This window comes from Sceloporus occidentalis, unplaced genomic scaffold (genome assembly GCF_023333645.1).
Source record: "Sceloporus occidentalis isolate IW3139 unplaced genomic scaffold, rSceOcc1.0.p SCAF_3, whole genome shotgun sequence".
NCBI lineage: Eukaryota > Metazoa > Chordata > Lepidosauria > Squamata > Phrynosomatidae > Sceloporus > Sceloporus occidentalis.
The window spans coordinates 239,926,919-239,948,133 of record NW_028316983.1 but is presented as its reverse complement, the minus strand read 5'-3'; the positions used below and the strand labels follow the sequence as shown (position 1 = coordinate 239,948,133).

At 38.6% G+C, this 21,215-nt stretch overlaps 1 protein-coding gene across 6 annotated transcripts in view; it reads right to left on the bottom strand.

Annotated features, from left to right (window-relative positions):
• KHDRBS3 (KH RNA binding domain containing, signal transduction associated 3) overlaps nt 1-21,215 on the bottom strand; it is a 140,092-nt gene that overhangs the window by 55,465 nt on the left and 63,412 nt on the right. For all 6 annotated transcript variants that reach the window (XR_016280655.1, XR_016280656.1, XR_016280654.1 and 3 more), the window contains exons 4-5: nt 5,407-5,553; nt 3,807-3,946 (exon numbers count right to left, since the gene is read on the bottom strand). Coding sequence is in view for 3 of the 6 variants with exons in the window: in XM_089518008.1 (XP_089374134.1) it covers nt 3,807-3,946; nt 5,407-5,553 (287 nt within the window). In the remaining 3 variants the exon portion in view is untranslated. The remainder of the gene's footprint in view (nt 1-3,806; nt 3,947-5,406; nt 5,554-21,215) is intronic.

Below are 21,215 nucleotides of genomic sequence, written 5' to 3'. Positions count from 1 at the left end.
CGAAGGGCTGACTGAACCTGTTTCTATGATTTCTGCCACAGGTTACACTAGTTATATTTATGGGTTCTCAAAATCTACAAATACTTCTTTGTTTGTACAGTACTGTAGACATTTGAGAATCCTCAGATTTTTTTTTTAAATGAAGTGCGGGGGGGGGGGGGGAGATGAAGAAGAAAGACACATAATTGTTCAAAGACTTTTGAATGCCAAGTATTCCGTTTCCTTTTATACTTGGTAAACTAGAGAATTTATTCACCCAAAATGTCGTTTACTAAAAGAAATAATATGACAGAACAGAGAATAGGAACATATAATGGGTAAAACCTAGTTCCTAGTTTTAGAAATGGCATTATTGTTGCTGTGAGACACACCTTGTATTTTTCATCTCTCAAACAGCTGTTAAGCCTTTGAAAAATTCCAATCTATTTTTCAAGCATATGCACATGCTGCTTTAATCCTCAAATTAAACAAAAAGTACACAACGCTATGAATATAATGCTAGATTACCAGAGATACAGCTACCATCAATGCATATTCTGCTGCTGCATATGGTTTCACAAGCTTCTAAACATATTGGTAAATAGTGCCATAGCAATAACTATGGTTATAAAAAAAAGCTAGAACAAATATAAGGACAGCCATTGCCAGGTCTGAAACTAAAGTACAAGATGAAGAATATTCTACAGAGTGGAAAGGAGCAATATGGGAGCCTGCAGAGTGCTCCTATACCATAGTTAAGGAGTGAAGGGTTATATCCGCCATGGTACTAATAAAAAACAGGGGAAATCAGATTACACATATTGTTGTTGTGTACCTTCAAGTCATTTCTGATTTATGGTGACCCTAAGCATTTCTGATTTATGGCATCCCTATCATGGGATTTTCTTGTCAAGATTTGTTCAGAGAAAGTTTGTCGTTGCCTCTCCCTGAGGCTGAGAGACTGTGACTTGCCAAGGTCACCCAGTGGGTTTCATGGATGAACAAAGAATTAAACCCTAGTCTCCAGAGTCTTAGTCTAACTCTCAAACCACCACGCCATACTGGCTCTCCTACATTAGACACATAATACAGCACACAATGAATATTTTACTGATGCTGAGACACTTCTAATCACAGATGTCCGATTGCAGCCCTTCCCCACTGTATTTCATCATACAAACATCTTCACAAACAGACTGGAGTCTGTGGTTTCTTGACAGAAACACTGTTTAGGGAAGAGAGAGAGAGAGATCTCAGCGCAACACGTTCTAATAAAGGCTACAGGCTGAATAATTTGTGTTTTGTATGATGAAATGCATTGGGGAAAGCTGTAATCTTTTGTCAGAGAGAGCACTGTTTGTAATTAGTAATTTAAACACTGAGGCCAAACATGTTAGTTTGTTTTCTCTCTCCAGCAGGATATTTGAATACATACACATGAAACTCAAAGATGTGCATGCATAAGAAACTGGAAGCTCTTCTTTAATGATCATGATATTTTATATTTTATTCCTACTGCAATTATGACAAAGGTGAATAGTATTGAAGTCTGAAAACCTACTTGGTTACCTTTACATGTCAGGAACAAAAAAAAAAAAAAAAAAAAAAAAGGAAAGCAAAATAGAAGCCAAAAACATTATGTTGAAACAAGCAAACAAACAAACATCCAGCTGCCTCCAACACAGAGCAGCTGCACCAATGAATAACTAGTCCTGTGGACCATCCCAGAGGATCTGTTGGTCATAACCAGGTCGGTAGAACAACTGTACAGTTGTCTACTAAGGAGAGCTGGTCATAAAAGAATGAGTTGAAAAGTGGCAGACAATGACAGTGGAGGAAGGAGAGACACTAGTGCAGTAATTCCCAAACTTTGGTCTTCCAGATGTTTTGGACTTCAGCTCCCAGAAGCCCTAGCCATTTTGGTAAGCAATCAGCAATTCTGGAAGCTGAAGTCCAAAACATCTGGAAGACCAAAGTTTGGGGAACATAGCACTAAGTGTTTTGTGGAAATATGGAGCAATGGTCCAAAAGAAGTCATGAGCTACCAAGTACTGTAGTTTCTATACCATTTCAACAACTAATGTTCCAAATTCAAGTCTCAAAGTTTCCTTGGACCCAGCCCATGTTTGTGATCGAGCCTCCTACTGGAAATTTCCTGCTAGCAAGACCGTGAAGTAAGCTGAAGGGAACTACTACAGTTCTCTTAAACTGCACCATGGCTCTGATCCTCTACCCACTGTTTGGCCACAACTGTGCATCATATGTTTCCATAAAACCACCAACCTGTTGTCCAAGATATTGTGACCACTCCATGCATTTTTTGGATGAAGGAGTACAGTTGGCCCTCAGTATCCATGGGAGATCCATTCTGCCCCCCCCCCCCCCCGCCGCCACCGCAGATACCAAAATCTGTGGATGCTGACGTTTCATTATCCCTAATGCATGTGGCCGTGCCACCATTAGGGAAAATGGAACTTCAATGACGGTGTGTGCATGTGGCCATACTACCATTAGAGACAGCCCCTGCTGTCCCCAGTGGCCGTGTGGCCGCATTACCAATGACATGGGCTGTCCCTAATGGTGGCATGGCCATGAGCATGCACCACTATGGGGACAATCCAAGGATGGCAAGTTTGCAGATACCGAGGGCCAATTGTACCCTAATGAAGTGTCTTGGTATATCAGAACAAGATCTATCTTATCCAGTCACAATTTTCACAATCTTATACTGTAGTCATCTTCAGGTTCTCTCTTTCTCTCTGTGTGTGCTAAGTGCCTTCAGTAGATGATTTAATGCATTTAAGTTCCCCACAGGGTTCCCAGGTTCTTCCTAATCTTCACAAACATGTTGTTGATGACAGGCCATAGTTTTGTAAAGATCAATGAAAGAGCTTATGGCTAAACTAAAACACTGACTGGGAATTTTGTAGCTCATATTGATATCCTGTTACGAATAGTGAGCTACTGCAACCATAAACTATGCTGACAGTGTAAATATAGGTAACAGCAGTCAGGTGAAAAAGGACAGTATAGTTCTCTCAGCTATTGATTCAAATTTAGGTATAAATTTAGTAGGGGTACGGGAAATTAGGCACTTTTTTTTACCATGTGTTCTTCATCTACAAAATAGGAAATGGACATATCTAACTGTACTATTAGTCAACAATCTTCTGCTGAAGTCTCTCTCTCTATCTTGCTGCATTTCTGGTAGCCTTTTAGATACTGCACTATGCATTGCCTTAGAAAATCACTAGTCACAATTACTCCTAGTGTTCTGTGGGCTGAAATACATGGAAACCAATGGCTCTAGTCATCCCCAACTCAGACTGGAATCAACATAAAAAGACAGCTGCCATGTTTTCTCTAGTTTCATATCTAGACAAAAGGCCTTTCTAGTTAACAAGGTCCCACTGGACAACCATTCTTCTTTCTATGAGATTGATCAAAAGTAGTAAACTTGTGTGTAGTGCCTTGGGAGGAAGATTTCTCCTCTATAATATAATGGTTCTAAAAAAACAAAACAACAAAAAACAAACCCTGGTCTTTTTAAAACTTAACTTGTCTTAACTTTAACAGTCATTGAGCTAATCCTCTAAGTCTCATTTCCCACTTTATTGAAACTCAGTGCAAAAATCTATGCCCCATCACTTGGGAAGATTCTCATTTCCTATCTTCATCCCAATATGTTCATACACTTGACTTCAGATATGCAAGAGAACAAGGAAGCAAAGCAACCACACAGCCAAGTGGATTAAAGGAGGGATGATGCCAAGTTGCAAAATATTTTCATGCACACATAAAGGTGTAGAAATTAAGCAACTATGTACCTTGCCAAAGCAGGGGCTGGTACTCCTCTTGCCCGTAAGGGAGGTTTTCCACGAACTACTGGAACTTCTGCATTTTCAGAACCTCCATTTAAGTAAGTTAATTCTTGCAACTGTGCCTGTCGGATTTCATCATTATAGTCCTAGATAAGGAGGAAAAGAAAATGATTAGTCATCTCAAAGACATTCAAATAAAATATTTAAGGGTATTATTTAAAAAAATAATAATCTCAAAATCATTCATAAAGGTGATGGCTAGTGCAGATTGGCTCTTTATAACTAGGCTAACTGGAGTAATGGATTAAAAATGGTATAATGCAGTGGTTCTGAAATGGTGAGGCAGGACTCCCAGGGAGGCAAGAGTTGCTCAACAGGGACACAAGAGGCGACCCTGATCTCTTCTCCTCTTCATCTTTCCAAAGCTCTTATGTATAAAATTTACACATGTGTTGGGTTAAATGTTGAATTAACTTAAATAAAACTGGTGTAATTTGAATGATGTTATTTCCTTATAAAATGTTAAAATATGAATATACATAAATGTACAAATGAAAATATGCACATTAAACAAAGTATTTTTATTCATATAGTGCATTGGGTGGGGGTGATGTCTGCATGTAAATATAAAGGGGACTCCCAAGGGTTAAAAAGTCTGAGTACCATTGGTATAATGGAAAGATTTGATTTCCCCAGAATTCATGAACTCATTTAAATTCCTTGCATTCTGGTCCTCCTTAAATTACTGTTAAAATGGACACTCTTGAAGATTATTCAGTGAAGTGGAGCAAGTGTCAGGAACAACAGAATTGCTGCCATGAGATCATGGACTTTCTACTCAAACTTAGCATTTTCAATCATAGCCATACAGATTCCTCTGGATATTCACAACACAGGTGTATAGTAATTGCATGTAGAGCCGTACAAATATTTGGCAGAATTGCCTACAATGAGCACCTCTAGCAATGCTGTTTGCCCAGGGTATGGTTGGAAACTTTGTTAAATATCATTTTTATTAAACACAAGTAACACAACAATCACTAATATAAAAACTATCATACAAAAACAACAAACAAAAACCCTAAAATACTAACAAAACACTAACAAACACTGACTTCCTCCCATCCAAAACCAATTGTTATATCCCCCTATTACTGGGCTTCTTATAATATGTACTACACAAAGCTTCTACAATATAAGCAAACACAGTTCATTTTACAAAACCTAGACCTTTCTACTGGCAGTCAAAGATCTTTTTATTCAGGAAATACTTCAGCAACTAATGAAAGTGTTGGACTTTAAAACTCAACAGAACATTTAAAGGAGGATTTTTTTACAGCACTTTAACTGATACTTAAAATTAAGCATAATTTAATATATATAAACATATTGTGATGTTTTTAATATGTGTTAGCAGCCTTCAGATTACTAAACTGAAATTATCATTTTTGAGGCAAGGTGACTCACTTCGAAGGACAATAAGGTTTGGTAAAGAGGAAAGCAGTAGGAGAAAAAAACCACACTACTGGTGGATTGATTTAAATCAACCAAGAAAGCTACAGCCCTATGTTTGTAAGACTTGATCAAGGCAGTTGATAACACTTACAGGGATAAGGAACTTTTTAATTTCTTCCAGTGCATGTCCCATCCTGGCATATGCTTCTGCTGGTGGGGCAAACACTTCGATTAACACATGCAGGTCATCATTTAGGTGGAAGTACTTTGCTTCTCCACTTTTTCTCAACTCTTCCTCCTGGGAAGACAGAATATTTATATACAGAATTATCATCTGGGGGAAAAACAGAACAGAAAAATTTCCATTATCTGTGCCTTTATACATATTTTTTATTTATTGTAAATACTATAAAATGATGCTGAAACATTTTTACAGAAGACTTGACACCTCATGGGTTAATCAAGGAATTGCAATATATTGGGGGAGAACACATACTTTGCACATAAGATTTATAGCCTCTCTAGTTATGGCTGGGTAAGCCCCATGTTTCAAATTCTGGAGAGCTTGCTCTTGGTACAGATTCTGATCCTGATGGGCCAACAGACTGACAAGGCACAGCATTATAGTAATAGCATTTACATTTCTATACCGCTTTATAGAGCTAAGCACTCTTTAAACAGTTTAGAATGTATTAGCCAATTACCCCCAACAAGCTGGGTACTCATTTTGGAGACCTAGGAAAGGATGGAAGGCTGAGTTAACCTGGACCACTGCAGGATTTGGCTCACAGTATACAGAAGCTTCCTTTGTTTCTAGCATGATCCAAAACATGGTATATGTCAAATTCATTGTTCAAGTGATAGTTTTTTATCAGAGGTTGCTTAGTGCAGCCAGTCATTCCACAAGCACACATACACACAGCACCATTTCTCAATTTTGAATAAATGGGGAGTTATTCAAGCATTGCTGAAGAGGGGGAACTGAAAGCCATACTGCCCATTGTAGGACTATGAGATCAGGTTTGACTATGCCTGCATTACATTCACACTTGGCTAAAAATGCATTGGACCTTGGTCACTCTTTGATGTTGCCACCAGACTTTTCACTAGAAGAGGCATGTCAGCAATACAACCTATGTGTCATCTGAATTGTATGTTTTCAGGCATAGTATACGTAAATAAAATGAATGATTTATGTTTTAATCTCTCATTCAACCTCTTGCCAGCTCTTTCAAACAACAACATTACTAAAGGTGGAGAAGGACATGCTGCAAATTACACTACGGATGGAGGAGTTCATATTGCAAATTACACTGAACTCACACAAGTACATGTAAACCTACATTAATGTCTGAAACAACTAACTGCAACATCTTGGATGCAATACAACGCCTAGGATATGATCTTTTCATTGCTAACTTTACAAAGTACACACAGCGGGAGCCATGTCCAACTGACATATTTCAAATAACAGGGTAACCTCAGTGTTTTCAAATACAACATATAGTCTAATCCATAACATGTGACGCAAGGGTTTATAGTAAGCCTCTTAGAAACTGCAAGTTCACAACAGGGCTCAAAACAACAATAAGCAGATACTTATGATACTAGTAAAGTTCTTGTTCTCTAAAACAAAACAGTAGGCTACTACGAATCAGAATCTTTATTCTAATTGATTCTGATTTTATTTTACTTGAACTCAAATAATAGCACATAACAAATATATGGAGCTGTTTATTATACAAGCACTTCTGATACTTGATTCCCTTATATTTTCCTAATGTCATTTTTTTTGTAAAACATGCTTAACAAGATGGTCAATTTTAAATACATCAAACACAAGAAATATATATCTAAGGCATAAGGATCCCCTAACATTTGCACAGTATGACCTACTTAATATATAGTTTACTTCACAATTTATTAGAACTGTGTATGAAGACTTCATCAAGAATTAACATTTCTTTGAGCTAATAATGACTGTATTTTTTTAAAAAACAAAACCATTACTACAAGTACCTTGTAAGGGCTTGCTCTAAAAGGGAGATTATAAAATAATATATATAAAAAACTGAACTAATTGAATCAATAGCCTCTACTAACAGTCAAGGATTTAAACCCAATGCCATACACATACTTGGGCAGCCTCAACTATATTTTCACAGAATCACCCAGGATAAGGGAAATACTTGGCAACTGCAATGTCATAGCAGTTAATATGGTTAAGAAAAATCACAGAATGTTCCATGAGTGCAGAATTAACTTTCCAAACTCACCTATCCAGAAACAAGATAGGTAGCTTCCACAGAAGGCTTCCTATTGAAACCGGTGTGGCTTCGCAGCACTATTGGTTTAGACAGAGGGTTCTTATCATTTGTCATCTGAATTTATCTATCTGGAGGTCCTTCTCATCACCTTTTCTTGTTACCTGGGCCTTCAATGACTATACAATGTGAACAATGTATAGTCCAAGGAAGTAAATTTAGCATCAACACTCCACTTAAGCTCTCTCAAACACTGGATTTACAGGATACTGCAGGATATTTTAACATGGGAAAATGAGCAAATAGCTTTGTAATCATTTAGACTCTTTTATTAATATAAACAAAATAATGCATACACACACACACACACACACACGCTTTCAGGAGGAACACAGATTTTTCCATAATTAGGTACATAATTTATATACTGACCTTTTAGGGAAGACATCAAAACATCTCACATTATATTGGAACAGAATATTCACCTTACAAAAGATCACTAAGAGGCAGCCATACAAACTTACATTTGTAAGGAAATATCTTTCATAGCACTATAGCATAATCACCAGTTGGGAAATTCTACACAGCATCTTTTATAGAGCCAGTGTGGTGTAGTAGTTTGAGTGTTAGACTATGACTCTGATGAACAGGGTTCAAATCCCAGCTCGGCCATGAAATCTACTAGGTAACCTTGGGCGTCACATGCTCTCAGCCTCAGTGGAAGGCAAACCTCCACTGAACAAATCTTGCCAAGAAAATCCCAGGATAGGTTTGCCTTATGGTCACGAGTTGGAAACAACTTAAAGACATACAACAACAACAACAACAACAACAACAACAACAACAACGCTCAGCAGTCATCCATGGAGAAAATCATACTTTCTAATGCACTGTAGTGTGTGTGTGTGTGTGTATTTTCAGTCATTTATCTAAATAGATAAGAATTCATGTTTAATATAGCCTACTTAATATTTCTCTTACTAATATGTTAATGATATTTACCAGACATTAAGGGCATTGGCACAAAAAGGGTATGAGACAAACCAAGGTTGTGACCTCTTCAGAGGCTGTCATGAATAACTTAACTTTTGTGTCTCAAGAGATAGCTTTAATATCATCTCCAGCATTGATCTGTAAAATCAGGGATGAATTTAACTGGTCCCCTTTTTCCCCATCCAATTGGAAATGATATTTTACTAACCATCTATACAAGGCCACTAAGTTTCCAGTCACCTAGGAGTGTTACTGGTCACCTGTCAACAGACAATTGCAACATGTATGTTTCATCTCAATTAAGCACTATCATACCAAAGCCACAGTCTTCAGTTTTTCCATTGTTATTGTTTCTTCTCACATCTAGACTTGCCCCTTCTTTTATCTTATATTTACACTTCTTTTATGTTATATATTATGGCTTAAGTGGCTGAATGCCCAGAACCAGATAGGAAATCATATATTTTAGTACTTTGTTGTCTGGCACACAGAAATTTTAGCTTTTACTATGAAGATACAAGTCACATTTCCTTTTCTTCTAATACAAGGCTTCAGCAATTTCAATTTTGAAAAAACAAAACACAAAATATGGCATCCAGCCTTCAACACTCTACTTCTGGTTATTTTATACTGGCTGTTTTATACAGAGGTATGGAAAGCGACCTCTTCATTAAATGTAAAAATAATAAAACTTTAATAAACAATCTTGATATCCAGGAGATTAATTCTTGGAGATGAGATTCTTGGACATGGACAAAGTCTGCTCCCCACTTCCTATTAAGCCAAACTAAATCTGCCGCACTCCTCTAGTTTTCGCCACCTGACCTTTCAAGTTCTGCTCGTGGTCTCAATTACAGTATCATTACTTTTAAGACTAGAAGGTGGCAACCATACCACTCATTCTATGCATCTTGAAGGGCTTACTGTATATAGTCATGTATAAATCTAAAAATTTTAGTCAAAAAGGTGACCCCAAAAAACCTAGGTCAACTTATCCATGAGCCATTGTATGTAAGTACATGTATATACATATGTAAGTACTTTAACTTTTATTATTAAAGAAGGAACCATGTCATGTGGCAAAAGATGAGACTTAATATGGCTTGGGAGCACCTAAAAGAAGCACTGATCCCCCTCTACTCTCTCATCCATCAAGCCTTTAGGATGAGCACAAACAGTTTTACCTGTCAGAATTTTTTAAGTCCTTTGGCATTACAGTCGCCCCCCTAACTTGTGGATCTGAGATCCATGACCTTGAGCATCTGCGGAGGGGTACACTCCACTATTTTCAATGGCATATGCACCTGGCGCACAGGCTTGAACGGATCCCCTGCAAAAACGGAGGACCAACTGTATTTTCCTTTCCTTCATTCTTTCCATCCTTTGTTACACCCCTTTAGGTTTTACGCTTGACGAATTAATGGGTCAAATCAATATCCATAATTTTGGCCCCCAAACCTACTCTTGACTTACACAAGAGGTGAACGTACTGTCAAGCATATAGTTTTTCCCCTCTTACACAGCTAGGATCTTCCCATTTTCCTCCAACTTTTCATTCTCATCATACCATTTTTTCACTTGGTAATTTTTCACTCTTTTTTTCTATCCTCTCTTGCTTGGCAACAGAAAAGTTCAACAAATGCTCAGGACCATCACAAATTGCAAAATAGGTAGGCAGATGAGCCACGGAGGGGGCAGCAATATAAATCTTCACTTATTTCACTCTCCACATGAGATCAAAAGACTTCAAAAAAAAATTCTCCCACTAGGTTACATCATGAGAGGTTGGGGCAGTTTTTCAAATTTCATTACTTATTTTCAAATATTTTGTGATGGTTGTAAGTAAACACAATAGGGTCACTACAGCCAGATGGGCCAGTTTGTGTTGACCAGGTATCTGCTTTCTCATTGCACTTACTGACCAGAATACTAGAGGAGAGGAATTAGTTTTCTTATTATTACCAGATTACAGCTTTCTCCTTTCCAATGTAAACTAGATGTATATATAGAAACTAAAGTAGAACTAACATGAGCGGGAATACAGTGGGGCCCACCATATTGGTAGGCTTCTGATCCATGGACTGACCACCCTCAGATACTCAATGGTGATGACATGCACACACATGCTGAAGAGTGCATCTTCAAATTATTGCCATATGGGGCACAATCATCCATGTTTTGGGGGATGGGGGGGGGGGCAAACACCTGTCAATATGAAGGACCCACTGTACCAGAATGTTTTAAAGAGGGTGGCTTTCTTCTCCAGCTATAGCCACATACACAAGATGCTTCCAGTTTTACAAAGCAGTCAATTTTAACCTGTAGATTGGCACTTCAACATCATTTAATAGAAGAAAGCACATCATTTGTTTTGAACTCCTCCTATGGCATGGTAAGATACTTTAACAATGTTTCTAGTTCTAATTAGCAAATGTTAAAAATGCTCTCACGGTAGCACCTCTCTTTCTGAATAGGTCCACAAACAGAAGTCTGACTGCCTGACTTTTAAAAAGCTCTCCCGCTTGCTCTTGGAATGTTGTAATTATCCATTACTTAGAAATGACAATCAGTACCAGCTTATTACCACTAATCTTTTTGTTTTAAAATTTAGAGCATTCAGGCTGCCTAAATTGGATGGAAAAGGCAAAGCAATCTGATTATTTGATTAGCAAATTCAGAGCAGGGGGAATTAACACACCATAATTAGCTGTCGGAACATGTCAAAGCTGGTAATAAAAACAGCAAATATATATATCGAAACTACAGCCTCCCACAATATTCCCCTTTTAGCTGTTGTTTTCTTCTTCTTCTGTTTGTAGAGCTGAAAAACACTTTGGGTTTAAGATTTCTAGGAAAGGGTTTTAACCGCACACTGTTTTATTTGCATGTATTGTAACAGCCTTTTGAAAAATGCGGATAATTTGTTACTTATGAGTAATTTGGGGAGGTCCAGAGGCGGAATCAGTAGGAATAGCAAGAAAGAAATTTAAATGGAGAAATCTAAGCCAGCTATCACAAAATCCTTCTCAACGGTGAGATCTGTTAGATTCTAATAATCTCCCTTGAGAAGCAGCACCAGCCCCAATATACTGAATAATTTAAGGCTAAACAAAGCTCTAGGAGAGAGGAAAAAAATACACAAGCTTATTCAAAAGCAGCATGCAGGATTCCAAGACAAAACTTTGCTCTAAAAATATACGGTAAGTAAGTCATGCTAATGGTTAAGTATATTGAAATAAGTGTTCCAGACTAGATATGCTCATTTGATAGCTGTATAAAGATCACCAAGTAGCATTTGAGTTGACATGTCAAAGCAACATACTGTGTACACATCCCTCCCCATTCGTGAACTTGGAGTCCACGGTTTTGGTCCTTCACAGATGGAAAGCAAGGAGGGCCAAAATGGCACGCACGGGAACACACCACCATTATAACCATTGGGGCTCGAATATCCGCAATATTTCCAATTCACAGGAGTGTATGGAACGGATCCCCCGCAAATCGGGAGGGACAACTGTATATACAAATTTATAAATCAAGAAATATTAGTCAAAAAATTGATTTAAAAAACTGAGTCGATCCATGGGATTACTGTACTTTAATTCTTTTTAAAATGGAACCATCCTTTGGTGAAAATCAAGAATGTAATACATACACTTTCTACTCTCTCATCCATCCAGTGTTTAGAGTGAACAGAAACAAGTATATCTGCTACAATTTTTTAAGTTCTTTTGTATTGTTTTCCTTTGTTTTATCCTTTAGATCTTCTCTTATGTGTCCTTAAGTTTTACCCTCAACCTATCCACAGGTCATCCATAATTTTGGCCCAAAAGCCTGCCCTAGGCTTTACATGAGGTCGACTTATAATTGCGTATATAAGGAAATGGGATTTAGACTTCCCAATCTTCATCTCTAGCAGGAGAGTGTTTGGCACCAAATATATGTACACACACTGTTTCAATGAACTCGATAAGAAATTATTCGTGTGTGTGTGTGTATGATGGATTTAAGATGATCAAGAACTTAGGATAGTTGAAATCAAGGCAAAGACATACCTTCTCTGAACAAATCTTGCCAGTGAAAGGTTTGTCTTAGGTAAGTTGAAGGCACACAACACTACGTCTAACCATCCTGATGACAATTCACTCAATTTTGTTCTTATTGTAATTTACATAGCTACTTTTATAAGTTGAAGCCTTCAACATTTTGATTCCGAGACATACATGGAGACAATTCAGCTAAACTGCAGAATTTAACATTCTGAGAATCTCACCATGTTTTCCCAATTGTTAAAAGAAGCAAGGTTCCTTTCTACTTTAGAAATTAATTATGCAAAAATGTACACACTAAGCCACATAATACAATTTGATGCACACTCCCAACTTTTGTTGATTTTATTTTTAAGCACATGGAACATTAAAACTCTTGAGTTAACCCCATGCCCAGTGGCACTTGTTCTCAGTCTCCCTAGCAGATGGCTGTACCATCATTAGAGCCAGCCTTCAAGGCTAGAATTTCCATGGACACAGCCTGGAAAGGTTGTGTTGCTATTTCTTTGTAGTAATGCCAATCTGACTACTCATTTGCTCAGAAAGGAATCAGCATGACGCACCATACTCTGGCCATCTTCTGAGTATTTATAATTTATAGCAAATTTACTTTATAGTCAGTGTACAGTAATTCTAAGTTCTCCTTGTGTTAGCTTATATATTGACTACAGCCACCCTCCTGAAAATTCAGCCAAATAGGCATATATTAGTCCTCATTTTATATATACAGGATACTTTCTGTATTTAATGTTCCTTAAAAAAAATCCAAACCATGATCTATTTTGCAATCAACTAGCAATCAAAAAAATAGAACCAATATGTGGTTGGTCTTAGATCATGGAGACCAAAATTTGATTGCTCATTCAGTGATTATGATTTTTCAGCTCACTGTGTTTATACCATGCCCCTCAGCCAAAAGGCTCCAAGTGCCACTTACAAATCATCAATTTGATAGTTTCCTGTCCTCAGGCTTACAATCCAAACAAGACATAAAACAAGGAAAAAGAAATGGCAGTGTGAAAGGTGACAAAATCCAGCAGATGCTCAGTACATGGAGGGAGGATCTCATACCAGCAAGTGGATCACAATACATGATGGAACTCGTGCCTTATCATTAGCAAGGCGAGGCTAGTTAATTCAAACAGGGATGGACACCTGTCACACTCTCCAGATATTTCAGTTGTGACTGATAGTGCTTCAATGCTGGCTACGATGATGATGAAGGGAGTTGTAAGTCTAAAATACTTTATTTATTGTATTATTTTATTTATGGTATTTATACCGTGTCCTTCAGCCCTAAAGGCTTTCTGAGCGGCTTACAATTATTATTTTTAATTAGAAAGTTACCTGCTCACAGGCTTACAATCTAAAAAATGTGACTGTTATCAATTTACCAAGCACTTTTGTCAACTGGTAGGCTTTACCAGTGATCTTGTAAACGTTAGCACTGAGTCAGTTATAAAGTATCATGTGATTACAAAGGACTAATTATTCAAGAATTACATAAACCTATCTGATTATCTATATTACTGAACAAATACTAGTATTGGAACCTCATGATTGTCCCTAAAGGTTTTCCAGTAATATTTCATGTTAGATTAAGAAAAACACAAAACAGGAAACGTTTCATAGAATACAGTATCATACAAATGGACTTCTCTTCTGCCACCCCTGGGAAAAATATTACATAAATTGCCTTGGTGGACTCGTGGTATCTGTTCGGGTTTGGTTCCAGAACCCCCAATGGATACTGAAATCCATGGATGCTCAAGTCCCATTAAATACAATGGCATAATAAAATGATGTCCCTTATATATAAAATGGCAAAATCAAGGTTTTCCTTTTGGAATTTATACGTTTTCTAAATATTTTCATGTTGTGGATGTTAACAACAGCCAAGTGAACATGGAGAACCATTACTTGAATCTGAGTCACTAAGACCTTGAAACTGGGAGAACTGGGTATGGATTATCCCCATACTTCTACTACAGGCCAAAAGCCCCCTGAAGGACAAAGTGACTGATTAGTTCCAAGTCTCCTCTCAAGAACAAAATTCAGGAGGGGATGATAGCTCATTCTAGCATTGCCTGCATTGTGCTTCTGAGGTGTCTGAAGTCACCTAGAAAGTGCAGTGTACCATAACTAGACTTCCCATGCCCATTTCTAGCTAAGCGGGTGGGGAAATGTCCAGCTGCACTGCTATGCCGTGTTTTCAAGGATCCAATGTGAAACTCTGACCACAGCATAACTGTTGGAAAGAAGAATTCCACCCTGGATGAAGAGGGGCAGGGCTGAGACAGATCACTCGTGTCAGCTGAGATTTCTATTAGTGAGATTATTTGCAGGCCTGTGTACACAAGTGTTCCCATGTTGAGCTGTATTTAAATGTTTACACTTCAAAATATGGTAATATGATTCAGAAGTAAGAAACCACATAATCAAAGAAAATGCTTAATATTACAAAATGTTTCAAACAGGTTAAAATTTAACTTCTGGACATTTACGGTATACTAAAAGAAGGGAAATAATGAACCAAAGTAAAGAGAAATAGTACAGGCACAGCATTCTGAAGCTCACCAACATCCACAAAATTGAGATGATTTTCATTTATTATCATGAAACATTATCCTGAATTAATGGAACAGACCTTGTAAGGTTTAGCCAACTCAAACTATTGAAATGCAGTGCCTATCAGTTTAAAAATGGGCTACCATTATTTGCTTCATCAGACGTTACTCTGTCCTCCTGACTGGCCTTATGAGTTTATCAGACAAGGGGAATTGGAAGTATAATCCGATGGCAATCTGAATGCAATCATGGGGTTTAACGTTATTGCATGATAACACACTACACACAAATTCAGGCAATGGGAAGTCAATCCGAATGCAATCATGTGGTTTCACGTTATTGCGTGATAGACTGCCACACGCAAATTCGGGCAATAGCATGCTATTTTCAGGCAATGGGGACCAGTTTGAATGCAATGCGTATTCACGTAATTGTGCAAAACTAGCGACTTTAAGTGAATGCGTTCTGGACCCACTTTCTTTTCATTCGAATTTAAGAGAAATTCCTCCCGTTTGATAAACTCCTTAGACTCATAAGCTGGCTGCAGATCAGTGAGATTTTAATAGGAATGTAGGACTTTGGGTTTGTGACAGGTTTTTGGTTGCTTACCTCAGAAGAACAAGATATAAATAAATTAGTAATAAAGGTTTTATTTTTACCTCGTCTCTCTGTCAAGGAGACAATCAAGATAGATATGTATCTGCAAACTGAAAAGCTGACCTTTCCAATTCTACTGATATAAATGGTTTGTCTAAAATGACTAGGATTAGATGTCTCCATCTCCAGATAGAATCACTCCAAACAGAAGTCAGCAATGTGTTTTTCAACCTTGCTACTTGGTCCAGCATGAGAACCAGTGAGGTGTAGTGGTTTGAGAACAGTGGAAACCAGAGTTCGATTGCCCACTTGGCCATGGAAACTCACTGGGTGACCTTGGGCATGTCACACATTCTCAGCCCCAGAAAACTCAGTGCTAGTGTTGCCTTAAGGGTCATCCTGAATCAGAAATGACTTGAAGGCACACAACAATTTGGTTCACTTTCTTATCCCTTCCCAAACTCTTGCACAAGTATTTCGCAGGTTTTTTTCAGCCCAGAGTTCCTGAGAATATGGCAGCCAGAGAAACTTCTACAGAAGAAAACACACCAGATGCATATCAGTATGTGCTCCTGTTGTCCTTAATCACAAGTAAAATTCCTGGTTTATGGTAAGCAGCTCTTTCTTGGGCTTTCTGAAGAGATTTTCACAGTGTGGTTTTAAAAATATTTTGACTACTGTATTTTCCGGCGTATAAGACGACTGGGCGTATAAGACGACCCCCAACTTTTCCAGTTAAAATATAGAGTTTGGGATATACTCGCTGTATAAGACTACCCCTCTTCCAATGCATACCAAATAAAAATTAAAAAACATCAATATGGTAATTTTAATTCAAATGCTTATGACATGCAGGTACTTAGCAGGAAAACTTGTTGTATAAAAAGCCTGCTTGGATTGGTCAGCTCTCCCTGCCTGCCCAGCCCTCCGTTTCAAGATTTTCTTCTACTGTACTTGTACAGCGCCGCCTTTGCTGCTTTCATATGGTCGCCACATACGGAGGGGATGCAGCCGCCATTTTTGAGCTCCCCCCACCATATGCGGCAACCGCAGATTCTTCAGTCCGGCTCAGAAGTTTCAGCACCTGCCCTATAAGATGACACCCGGCGTATAAGACGACGCCCAACTTTTGAGAAGATTTTCCTGGTTTAAAAAGTAGTCTTATACGCCAGAAAATACAGTATATTTGTGTAACATTAGAAATGAATAAATAACATCCAACCAATCAGCCAAAATAATTAATTTGTTTTAACTTGTTCTTTTTATATAATTTAATGTAACCTATCTATACCTTTTAGGCAAATTTTATATTCCTTATACTGTTTTAAGCTTTTGAGTGACATGTTGGGTCCATTCACTGTAAATAAAGATTGATGGATTGATTGATTGGATTGAATAACATTCAGGATAATAAAAAGAGCTATAGGACTGTTAAGGAAAATGCAACATGGGATATACAGTGAAAGAAATAAAACATGTATGTGAGAGTCAGGGTGACTCAGCAGAAGCAATTAGAAGCCACACAGGTGTAAAAGGTAATGGAATTAACAAGTCCTAAATGCCAAGGACAGAAATGCAAAGTGGATAACTGAACACACCTGAGAATTGTTAAGTGGACAAGGTGAAATGATGAAATCATTAATTGTGGGTTGAACCAAGAGAGCCAATGAGAGTGGATGTACACGCCCACTGGGTGCAAACAGACAACAGTGGGTGGTATTTTGCAATGACTATAATAATGGCTATGAATCCCAATGTATTTTGTGGGTAGTATTGGAGTAGTGAGGAGTTGTGTTGGATAGTTTTGGAGCTGTATATAGTAGAATAAAGTAGATCTTTTATATAAGACTACTGAGTTGTCTGGTGTCTTGAGTGAAGATACAAGAGCCAGCTGGATCCTGAAGAAGTGTGAAGACTTCTGTGGAAGCAAGAGTGAGAAGGCTTGGAGAGTTTGTCAGGGTCTTCAGCCTATTCTCTGTAACTCTGCTGCTTTAGAGCAAAGCTTTAACCACTGGCCAAAACTGGTCAGTGCCGGTGCATAACAAGGTGGTGAGTTCGAGCCAGAGGTGAAGAGCAACAACTCCCATCATCCCTGACAAGGACAGCTGTATTTTGTAGTTAGCTTTTAAACTGTTTATGTCCTTTACATACTGTTTAACAGAATAAAATCTCAAGGTGAAGTGAGAGCTGAAATCATGTGAACCTTGATACATACAGGGGTTGACTAAATGCAAAAATACTAGTGCACTGCTTCTCCAGTTTCCTTCACATAACTATTTATCAAGGTGGGAAGCTCAGCCAGATCCATTACAAAACCTAACATTAATGATCCTCTTTCAACACACTTGTTGTAGAAGTCAGTGATAAACAGACCACCACAGAGAAAAGGAACACAGCATACAGCAACTGGAGGACAGATAGCAAACCTCAATGACAGACATGAGAGTGCTATCAGTAATCAAGGGAATTTTCACTTAAATAAGGACAACTGATACGTATGGCAGTTGTGCCTTTTCCTATAAGTAAGGGACCTAGAAACTGTAGTGCATGCACTGGTAACACTGGTAACCTCACGACTTTATTTCTGCAATGCATTCTACATAGGGTTACCCTTGTACCTAGTTCAGAAACTACAGGTCATACAAAACATGGCAGCCAGGCTGATCACTGGTAAAACTAGAAGTGATCATATTACACCTATTCTGAAATCTCTTCACTGGCTGCCTATTGGTTTCCAGGCGCAGTACAAGGTGTTGGTGATTACTTTAAAATGGGTCCAACCTATATAAGGGATTGCCTACTTCCGTACAATCCGCCCTGCACCCTCAGGTCCTCTGGGAAGAATTTATTGCATCCCATAAAACCAGACTGACAGCAACCTCCCAGAGGATGTTCTCCGCTGCTGCTCCCAGATTATGGAACACCTTGCCAGAGGAGATCCGTCAAATAACGAGCCTAGACAGCTTCAATAAAGCTGTCAAGACGGATCTCTTCCGGCAGGCCTTCCCAGAATAGTTCAATCTAATTTCTCTACTTTCCCTGCTTTTATGTAACCACTGCCTCTACTAGAATGTTGCTGTCATTTGAACAGGTTTAATTTTAAAACTGTATTGTATTTACTCCTGTTTCAAAGGGGGAGGGGGGCGTATCAATTTATTTATTGAAAGTATGTAGTATTCCAACATATTCTAGTCATGTAAACCGCCTTGATTGCTGCAGCAGAAAGGCGGGGTATAAGAATAAAGTTTATTTATTTATTATTATGTTGAATATTGGCTATTCAACAGCCAATTAACAGAGGCCTAGCATGACTGTGATGGATCGGTCATACCAGGCTTCTCAACTAGACTCCAACTCTACACTTCTGTCACCTGATTTGCCCCGAAACACTTCAAGCCAGTGCTACTTAAAGTGGTGGTCCACAAGCTTTTTGCTGCCCATCCAAAGCTAGTTTCCAGGAAAGAAAAAATATAGTGTCAATAAACACAAATATGGTGCTGCTCCCTGGCACACTGGGAACGAAACCTGGTTGGTCCTCCATTTTAGAAAGAACTACTTTAAACCACTCCTTGGATGTATCATTTCGGAGTCCAAAGTGGACACAATGGTGGACCACCAAATGTCTTCTACTTTGGGTTGGGGGTTTGCATATGTGTAACCAATCTCTTTTAACAAGCCTCACTGAACGATACTAAGATTGAGATGTAAACTAGCAAATAAACTTTACTGAATCACAGATGATTTTAAACATCAAGCATGTAAGCTTGCACTGTGCATATTTCAATGTAGCAAATAGTTTTTACTCTAAACTTTCCCCTTTGGACCCTTTCCACCAACCCCTCCTGCCCAGCTGCCAGCTCATGAACCTTCCTTGACTCATTCTGTCCTGTTCCATATCAGACAGCTATACTGTCAAGTCTCACCTTTAGTATTCTTCCCCTAAACCCCCATCAGAGAACTTGAGGGCTTTGATGGTCTGGCTATGCAAATACTACTCAAGCACTGGCCCCACTACCCACCATGAAGAGTGGTAGGGTTTACCACATCTTCAGGACCCCCACTTTGCCTGGGATGTTCTAGTTCTTGCATCAAACATGGGGTGGGATTACATGGCCTACAAGGCTTCCTCTGATTCTCATTAGTAATATTACACTTTAACTCTGAAGTTAAATAACCCAAAACCGAACTTCAGGAGACATATAACTGACCCCCCCACACACACACACACAAGGCAGTCCCACATTTCATTCTTTACTCAGAATGTTCACCAAGAAAATATATGATGTGACACCAATGTAACTGCAATTTACTTCCATCTCTCATTAGCAGCTACTAAAACAGAAATAGGCATAGAAACCTGCATACTGCAACAACATCATAGTTATATTGGTAAACCCCAACTAGGCCAAGTCCACTGAATAAATTATATTTACAATGTGGACTCACTATTCAACAAATGCCTCCATGGGTCTAATTTTAGTTGGTACTATTAATAGGATATAAATGGCATAATATCTTTAGAAGAAGAAACACTATGTCTCTGTACATCTGATGCTGGGAATGTGCAGTTGTTCTCATATTGGGCTGGTGGGCTTTCCATAGGCAACTGAACCCTGGTGGTACAGTGTTTGAATGCTGGTACTGCAGCCACAACATGTTAAGTTTGATTATAGAGGAGAGCTCCAAAGCCCACTCAGCCTTTTATCCTTTTGTAAGTCAGTGAATGAGTGCCCAGCTTGTTGGTGGCAATTGGCTTACACATTGTAAACCACTTAGGGAATGCTAGTTCACTGATAAGCAGTATAAGAAATTGCTATTGCTATATAACTGACAGAGGAGATTGGCTGTTGGTCTGACCCAGCAGGGCTCTTCATAGGCTCTTATACGTCATATACTTCCAGATACTACCGGAGGATGAAGAGAACAAAGAGGCTAGCTGCTCTTTTTGAAAGCTGTTACATTCAGGATGTAGTGGCTCAAGTGGTTAAGACGCTGACTCTGTTGAATGCAATATTGGCAAGTTGGCAGTTTGAGGCCTGGGTGCCGCATGGTGGGTGAGCTCCCATCACTAGTCCCAGCTTCTGCAAACCTAGCAGTTCGAAAGCATGCAAACGCCAATAGAAAAAGAGGTACCACCCTGATGGGAAGGTACACAGCATTTTGTGCAATCATGCCGGCCACATGATCATGTAGTTTCTGACAATGCTGGCTTTTTGGAGATGAGCACCGCCTCCTTTGGTCAGACACGACTTGACAACCTTGTCACTGGGGAATACCTTTACCATTTACTTTATGTTCTATTGGCACAGTCCCCTACTGTGTTATAACAGTGTCTATAAAGAAAACATAATCATGGTGTTTCCCTTTAAAGACAGGAATACACTATAGGATGAGGTCCAGCTGGCAAGGAGAACATAACATCAGACAGGGTAATATATACAACTTGATTTGTGTTTACTTTGATTATCCCCAGATTACACTAGGGTCAG